This window comes from Malaclemys terrapin, chromosome 2 (assembly GCF_027887155.1).
Source record: "Malaclemys terrapin pileata isolate rMalTer1 chromosome 2, rMalTer1.hap1, whole genome shotgun sequence".
Taxonomy (NCBI): Eukaryota; Metazoa; Chordata; order Testudines; family Emydidae; genus Malaclemys; species Malaclemys terrapin.
In genome coordinates, this window is record NC_071506.1 from 242860569 (window position 1) to 242869721 (window position 9153).

General features: G+C 44.1%; 1 protein-coding gene across 1 annotated transcript; it reads right to left on the reverse strand.

Annotated features, from left to right (window-relative positions):
- Positions 1-1963: 1963 nt before the first annotated feature.
- FZD1 (frizzled class receptor 1) lies at positions 1964-6018 on the reverse strand. Its single transcript, XM_054020505.1, has one exon. The coding sequence runs from the start codon at positions 5919-5921 to the stop codon at positions 4041-4043; it is 1881 nt and encodes a 626-aa protein (XP_053876480.1). The 5' UTR covers positions 5922-6018; the 3' UTR covers positions 1964-4040.
- Positions 6019-9153: the final 3135 nt, after the last annotated feature.

Here is a 9153-nt window from a genome sequence, read left to right on the forward strand (position 1 = left end):
GCTACTTTACAAATAGTGCTACTGTTATAGAAGGATGAATTCTAGTTTAGCATCCCCAGTTCTCCAGGCTATCATGATATTGCCCTCTATAGAGAATAGCTAGAGAAACATGTTTATTTATATATGCCTGCTCATTTTAGATCAGTGGCATTCTAAATGAAAGAGCATAGCGTTTCATTAAAGAATGCCTTTTACGAATATTCTTTAGTCTCTCAGTCAAACTTTGCCGTATCAAAGCTTTTGTTATATTATCTTCTTTATAAGACACAAAGTAGAATTTTGCAACATTGTTTCTTTTTATACAATACAGTCTGCTCATAAATATGGTATACCAATTATACATAGCATTGTCAGAAATCCTATGTCTAGCTAAATTCACTTGACCTATGAAACACTGGATATGTTTGGAGTTTTTTTACTATGGTGAAGCATAAACTATTTTAATATGTCCAAAAGAAGGCACCTTCGTATTTGTTTAGTCTACTTAGACTTGACTTTTACAAAAAGTCCTAAAAACCACGATAGGTGCATTTGAAATATGTAGACAAATAAAAGTATGCCAAAGAAAAATGCAAGAAGAAAGTTGTGCACTATGATAACACCCACTAATGACTATGTAATCTATTGAAAATTATTGAATTTTGCAAATTAGCATGCAAATGAATAAACAACAAAAACAAGAATGATGCACGAATAAGATGGGCTTGCTCCAACAATTTAATTTTATGATATACTGTAATCTATTCTGCAAAAATAATGAAGACTGAGCAATGTGAAACACCTATATTTAAATCTTGGAAGTACAAATTATAATGTGTGCAGACCACAAATGTGTAGACTAGCAAAATGTTACTTTGTATAGAAACTACATTTCCATTATTAAAAATTGTTATAACCCTAACATATTTTCTGCAATGCATAAATGAATAAACAAATATTCAGTTTCAAGGTAACTGATCAAAATGTCTCTAATGTTGTAATTATTCACCTGACCATAAAGGACCTGCATGTCAAATGAAGTTGAATGGTTTGTGCTTTAGACCATTAGAGCTGAACGCTGAGTAGTACAATTTTAACTGCTAGAACAGAGAATTTTTTAAAAAAGACAATACTTAAGAAAATGGATAGTACATTTATGATAAAATTAAAAGCCCTATGGTTAAATTCTACTCTCATGTCTATAAGGGCAGATTTTTGCCTCTAATCTTTAAGTCTTGCTTCCTTCATACTGCATGTTAATTTTTGCCTGATTTTTTTATAAACAATTTATATCCCCTACAATTCTGAATAATGAAACACAGTGCTACCTTATAACAGTGGAAAGCATCAGAAACAAAAATCTCCATTATCCAAGTATGCCTACCAAAACCAAACCTCTAAAAAGGCACTTTGGACGATAACAAAAATGTTTTGGAAAAAAGCTTAGAATGTATGTAATTCTTCAAAAACCCTAATGGAAATATTTTCATGTACATATTTTACAGCTCTGGTTTAACTGAACAGTCAAGATTCCAAGAAAACAAAAAGGGCTGCATACTAAAATATTCCAAGGAAGACAATTGTTTATATTTTAGAAACAGCTTGAATGTGATTCTGGCAGTGAGAAACTGGCAAATTTTTAAATAGCAAATATAGAAGGGTTTTTCCAACTTAACCTCTCCTTTGCAAAAAAAAAAAAAATCTGCAAGCTTCTTTCTTCTCCTGCCATATAGCAGATCTCTTCTTGGATTTCACACCATCAACCATATCCTATCAAGGATCTTGAACAGTATACATTAGTTCCTTTGAAGGATTAATCTGGACTGGCCTAAAAACAAGCTATATAATGCATTCCTACACTGAATTCTAGCTTGTGAACGCAGTTAAAAAACAAACAAAAAACCACCCACACCTTGTAATATATGAAAATAATGAATACGTATATATTGAATTACTGCGAGGCATATGTAAAAGGACAAACTCATTTTGTACAAAACCTCAATTTATTTAAGAGAAATTAAAAATATGGTATTTAATATATATAAATTTCTATTCCTCTATAAATATAGATGATCTTGTGATAATGAAAGAAATAAATGAATACCAAATTCAAATACCATTGCATTTCAGGGTATGGTAGCCAGAGATAACATTTATGAACCTAAATACAGACGCTTGTTATATAAAAACTTTAAAAAAATACAATCAGGAGAGAGAAGCATTCTGCTGTTTTTCATACAGAGGACTAAATATTAAAATGCATTGGTGAAGAGTTACATTTGATGTGTCTTGTTTAACCCTCTTTAAAAAACACAGGAGCATACATTTTTTAAAGATAGACATATTGCACCCATGCTTCACAGTATGCAATGTAATTATGGTACTAGAAAGGACATCAGAGTTTCCTTAAGGTCTCATATCCCATCAGATTAAGTATTTTGTTTCTTGGTTGTTGTTGTTTTTAATAGTGGAATAAATCATCCCTCCCTCACAATGTGTACATAATGGAGCATTTTAATACAGGAGCATTTTAATATTTTAAATATTTCCAAACTGAAAAGTCAATTTATAGATTTAATAAAAAAGCTGAATACTGCGTGTCATTCCAATTAATCTCTTTTTACTGAGCTCATATTTTCTGACCCTGTTTATATTGAGCAGTCTATTAATCTAAGTAAATATCAAGTACCTCAACACAGCCTTCCAGGTAGTTCTCCCTCAACAGTTTCATTGACAGAAGAAACAATGTTATACCACACACAAGCTGACCCATCAAGGAAGCAGATAGCCAAGAAACTGAGCACACAACAATTAACATAACTATCCTCAGTCTTCCTTCCATCCATACGCTGTGAAACTTTTGGGACAGCAACAGCCAATAACCCCATTTCTGATGAAAGATTAGCCAGATCAATCCCCTCTTGGGTTTGCATTAAAAAAAAAATTAAGTTTATTATACAGGTTAAAAATAAAGGTTGCTATCTATGCCCTCTTATCTCTCTTAAGCCATCAGACATACTACAGGTGCAGCTGGTATTAGACCTCCACTCCTGACCACTGACAAAACAAACACATGGTACAATTAAATTAATTTAAAAAAGCAGAAGGCAGCCAGTTCCCCCACCTAATGCTAAGTGTTGACAGAAAGGTTTAGTCTGCTGCTCTGCCCCTGATCAGGCACCTCTGAGTGGGGCTAAGGAGGTTGTTCCCTCAAAGGTTAGGTAGCTGGGATAAGATCTCCCTGGGTATATATGGCAAGGACTAGACATGTCTGGTATTGGGCAGCAGGGGTCAGACCATCTTCCCCTCCCCCATCCATGGCAGAGGTCACAGAAGTGAGGTAAAGCTGCTTGCTCCTCCATCCCCTCAGGATGCAAGTAGCAAGACTCCCCCCGTTATGCATCAGGTATACGGGGCAGGGATCAAGTCAGGTGTTTGTGCCCCTCCCTATTCCCACCCATCTTTTAGGCTTGCTGGGATCAGGACCCAGCCTGTGTCAGGAGGAACCTTAGGGCATTAAGGTTAGCAGCCTCAATCCAGGCCATGCTGTTCATGCAACTGAACTCCAAGCAAAACCATTACAAAACCTGTGCTGGGATGAAAGGAGTGGTTTGTTTTGGTTGCTTTTATTTTTCCATCCTGTACTAAAATGAAAAATAAAATCCAATGCCAGTTAAAAACAGTGGGGGAAATCTGCAAATGAGTTAAAATGTCCTAAAAATAAAAAAGGTGAGAGATCTTTGTAATTTACAAATACAAATATACTTACAAAATCTTACAGAGGCTATTTACAACCCTCTCCCCCAACCACACATAAAGTTCACTCCCCACAGGAGGCAAAGACTGTCCCATCTCAGGAGTTTCCCCACCTGCCTAATTTCTCTCACTTCCCTGCAGGCTGGGGAAATGGCTAGAAGTCTGGAAAGTTTTCCAAGAGTGGATTTGTGGCAGCCTCTCCCCCCATTCCTGATTGGAATTGTGGGCATACAGTGGAGTTTGGTCCCTCACCCGCCCTCTCTGGTTGGGATGGTGGGTGTCCCTCGGCCTGGCTGGGTTGGGTTTCACACTGTGGTTTCCCCTTGCTTGCTGTTGGTAAGCCTGGTATAGAACTTCCTCCAGGAATTGAGTGTTTTCCCCGACCAGATCCAGAAGCCTGAGGTGATGCCCACGATTAAGGTCATGAGATATTTGATCATGAAGACAGTGAAGTCAGGGCTCATGGGTGGATGGTGGTGGCTGCTGTGGTTATTGGGACAGGGGATGGCATAGCTCTTACAGCTCTGGGCAACCCAGCTCCTTTCCCACTGTTCCCTAAAGGCTTGCTCATAAAAATAGCAGGCGATGACTATGGTGGCAGGCACCGTGTAGAGGACACTGAAGACCCCTATCCTCACCATCAGCTTCTCCAGCTTCTCTGTCTTGGTGCCATCGTGCTTCATGATGGTCCTGATCCTGAAGAGGGAGACGAAGCCGGCCAACAGGAAGGAGGTGCCGATGAACAGGTACACGAACAAGGGGGCCAGCACGAAGCCCCGCAGGGCGTCCACGTTGTTGATGCCCACGAAGCAGACGCCACTGAGCACGTCGCCGTCTACCTGCCCCAGGGCCAGGATGGTGATGGTCTTGATGGCGGGCACGGCCCAGGCGGCCAGGTGGAAGTACTGCGAGTTGGCCTCAATGGCCTCGTGGCCCCACTTCATGCCGGCGGCCAGGAACCATGTGAGGGAGAGGATGACCCACCAGATGGAGCTGGCCATGCCGAAGAAGTAGAGCATCATGAAGAGGATGGTGCAGCCCTCCCGCTTGGTGCCCTGCGCCACCGTGCGGGCGCCGTCCTCGGCGAAGCGCTCGTTGCAGACCACCCGCTCCTCCAGCAGGAAGCCGGCGACGTAGGCCACGGCCACGGCGGTGTAGCAGCCCGACAGGAAGATGATGGGCCGCTCCGGGTAGCTGAAGCGCTTCATGTCCACCAGGTAGGTGAGCACGGTGAAGAGGGTGGAGGCGCAGCACAGCACCGACCAGATGCCGATCCAGGTGCGGGAGAAGCGCAGCTCCTCGGGCCCGAAGTACATGAGCCCGTAGAGGCGCCCGGGCTCGCAGGGGGCGCCGCAGTCCTTCTCCCCGAGGAAGCGGTAGTTCAGGTAGGAGGGCACCTTGAGCGCCCGCGGGCAGGCGAAGCGGCCGCCCCGCTCGCCGCCCGCCGGCCCCGCGCCGCGCTGCTGGGGGTTGCTGGTCCAGAGCTCGGGCAGCAGCGAGGGCGTGGGGGTGCCGCGCTCGGAGGTGTTCTGCCCCACGCACAGCTCGCCGGCGCCGTGCACGGGGAACTTCTCGCAGCGCAGCGTGTCGGGCCACTGGAAGCCGAACTTGTTCATGAGCGCCTCGCAGCCCAGGCGCGCCCGCTCGCACAGGGAGCGGCAGGGCGGCAGCGCCTGCTCCAGCACCGTGCACACGGGCGCGTACATGGAGCACAGGAAGAACTTGAGCTCGGCCGAGCACTGCACCTTGACGAGCGGGTAGAACTGGTGCACCTCCAGCCCGGCGTCCTCCTGGTTGGTGTGGCCCAGCAGGTTGGGCATGATGGTCTGGTTGTAGGCGATGTCCGTGCACAGCGGGATGGAGATGGGCTGGCAGTAGCCATGGTCCGGGATGGAGATGCCCCGCTCGCCGTTGTACTGCTGGGGCTGGCCCCGGGCAGGCAGCACCGGAGCCTCCGCCCACAGCAGCAGCAGGAGCCGGAGACACCAGCTGGGGCGGCTGCTGCTGCTCTTCTTCCTGCCGCCCGCCGCCGTCTCCCCGCCGCGAACTTCCCGGCCGTGCCCGGACGCCCCCGGGGGTGCCCGCTGCTCAGCCATACTTCGCCGGCCCCTGCCTCGGCGCCGCTGCCGCCCCAGCCGGGCTCCCGCCGCCGCCTCTGCTGCGCCCGCATCAAACTTGAGACTCATGAAGGGGGGCAGGGCGGCGGGAGGGGGACACCCCGAAACTGCCCCGCTCCCGGCCCTGCCAGCGCTCCTCACTGCCCCGCAGAGCCGAGTGGCGAGAGGCAGCGCGCGGCTCCCCGCTGCAGCTCCAGCCTCCGCCGCCGCCGCCGCCTGACCATTTGTGTCAATCCCTCAAGTGCGCTCCCCCTCGCCTCTCTCCCTCGGACCGGTTTCCAGGCGCCCCGCAGTCTGCCGTTCGCCAGAAGGGAGGAGCCTTGAAACCGACGCCTGAGTTGCCTGCGGAAGGGACCGTCTCTCAACATCTCACTCAGCTTCCAGGCGCAGAAGGAGGTTAGGTCGCCCAAGCGCCGCTTTTCAGCCTGTCCAAGGCACAAAGGGAGCAGAGGCGGGGGGGTCGCTGTGAAGGAGGCCGGGCTTGATGGGTTTTGCTTTAAAAGAAAAAAGAGGAAGGCTTGGGAGGAGAATAGCCCCATATGCTGTGAGGGGATAATGAATAGAATAGGGCAGACAATTGCTTTTCATTTTTATGGTTAAAAATTCTGCAATTCACACTAATGAAAGAGGGTGAGTCAAGGCTAGGATCAGAACAGATGTTTCTAAGTTTAAGTTTAGTGTTTGCAATTTAGGAAACACGTTTGTTCCATAGTTTACAATAAAAACTTAAAGATTGTAAGCTGATGCAAGAGATTCTTTGGAGTCTGATAAATATAATAGTGCTAAGTTGATATTGTCTTAACACACTTTGCAAACTTTAAATTGACACACTATGCCAGTGAAGTACATAAGTAAAACTCTAAATGTCTATTTGTAAACCAAACAAGCAAATAACCTCTTCCTAGCACACACACACCAAACAACCCCCCAAACCCTAAACCAGCCATTTTGTGAGGGACCCTCAAAAATATAAAGGCTCAACTTCATCTCTGGTGTGAGTTCATAGATATCAGAGATTAATTTGACCACTGTCTTCAGAAAGTAAAGAGGAAAACATCAACCTACAACACAGAAACTTTGAAATATGCTTTAAAACTATGCATTTGCTGTCTTAACAGATCTGTCAAAGAGGAAGGCTGGACCTACCAGGTTTTGTTATAATGGGCATTTGTGTTCTCCCTCCGCTCTGCTTGCCTGTTCTCTCCTTGTGAAGATTTGTGCAAATTGTGATACCCTGCTTCTTCAAAGGAATGGAAAAACAGACAAAAAACCAACACCAAAAAAGCAGGATGGAAAGACAGTTTGTGCAAGCAGAGCTAAGACTGGTTCCCTCCTGAAAAGTTAGGATTTTAGGAATGTTGCAGACATTTTTTAGAAAGAATTGATAATTCCCCATAATCAATACAGTACAAAACACTGAATTGCTTAATATATGTTACATTGTGGGTCCATCAGTCTTGACAGTGTCCCTTTAAGGAAAGGCAGCTCTGTTACTTTCAGCTCCATTCAAAACGCAGCAGGGATTTTGGGGAGTGGGAATCAATATTTGCCTCAGGGCACAATCATAGGGGTGGGGGAGAAAGGGATTGGGGGGGATGACAATATAATTGTCAGGCTTCCAAAAGGCAATTGCAGACAGTGGAGAGTAAAGTAAATTAAAAACCATGACTAGTAACTGAGCATCTTTGTAAGACTTGTATCGCCTTAATTTGTTTAGTGTAACAGGTTTTTTTGGCACAAAAATGAGGAACAAACCTTTGAAATTAGGGTCCCTGATAGTTACATTCAGTATATACTAATGGTGTTCTGAAAGTTGCAAAATAAAAATAAGTATCAAAGGGTACTTATTATGTCAATGTTGAGTTACTTGTACATTCTAGGATAAATAAACTATAATAACCTAAAATATAAAAGTAATAATTACAACAGTTTTTTCTTGCCTAGATGGTTATTTTAGGTCAGTGTAAGATTAAAGCCACCTTACTTACAAATACCTTGGGGTAGGTTTTTTTAAAATATACACTACTTCTGTAGATTGTGTGTTTTGTTGAGTGAATGTATATATAGTAATTACCAAGAATAGCCATTTCCTCCTATATGTCTAAGTTACATGTGCTCAGAGCCAGAGGAAGTCAAGTTGGCTATTTCAAAATGCATACTCAATTTATTAAAAGAAAAAAATGGTAAAAGCTAGATGGGAAATGTACTTTACTCACTGAAATTCAATAATAGTAATAATAAACTAGACTCCGATAATCTCAAAACGTTTTACAAACATAGAGTATCTGGATCCTAAGAATACCTCTGCACTGTGGAAATTCAAATTCCCATGTTTGACTGACTGTCCCAAAGTCAGACAAGATATAAGATACATTTCTTACCATCACTACTGTGTGCCCAAAGTCACACAGTGAATCAGTGGCGGAGTCAGGAACAGAAGCCAGGTCGCCCTGACTCCCAGTCCAGTGCTCTGATATGTTGGACTGCCATTTTTCTTTCCCTAAACTTTTGAGGCCTTGCAGTATATCATGCCATCTTCAATTTGTACACCGAGGCACTGTATATCACACTTTTATTACATGGTGTCAGAAGAAAAAGAATCTTTGGCAAAAATGGAGCAAATGAAGCCATCCTTTGGTGTGGAAGAAAATGTGGTAGACAACTGGAGGAAGTGATTGTATTGCTTTCAAAATTTTCTGGAAGCAAGTGACATTACATAGAAAGAGGAAAGGGTGAAACCCATCACTCTGCTGCATGTGGCAGGCCTATGGGCATTGGAGGGCTATAATACATTCCTGTGGCACATGAAAGGGATTTGGAAACTACTATGAGGGGGGAAGGTCTCAAAGCCCGGGCTCTAGCCTGAGTGTTTTTAGCCCTGCAGTCCAAGCCTGAGTCAGCTGACCCACGCCCTGAGACTTGGCACCATGGGTTTTATTGGAGTGTAGACATACCTTCACTTTCTATCTTGTAGTAACAATACACCCTGAGATGTTCTATTTTGGACCAGAATAAACATGTCCATTGAAGATATGAAATCTACATCAAATAGCAACATATGGACTATAAACCTCAATTGGCTCACCATGGGGTTCTAAGTGAGCTAATTGATTAACTGATTCTGGGCCACAATCTAACTGATTGTGGGCCACAGTTCACGAGTGCCTTATTTTGGTAATTCTCCTTGATATATTCATTTTAGCACATCATGTCAAGCCGTTACTATTTATAGTCACACGTGTTAGAATAAGATAGGTACAAATAGAAAAAATGTGAAAAAATAAAATGTAACTGATTCTAT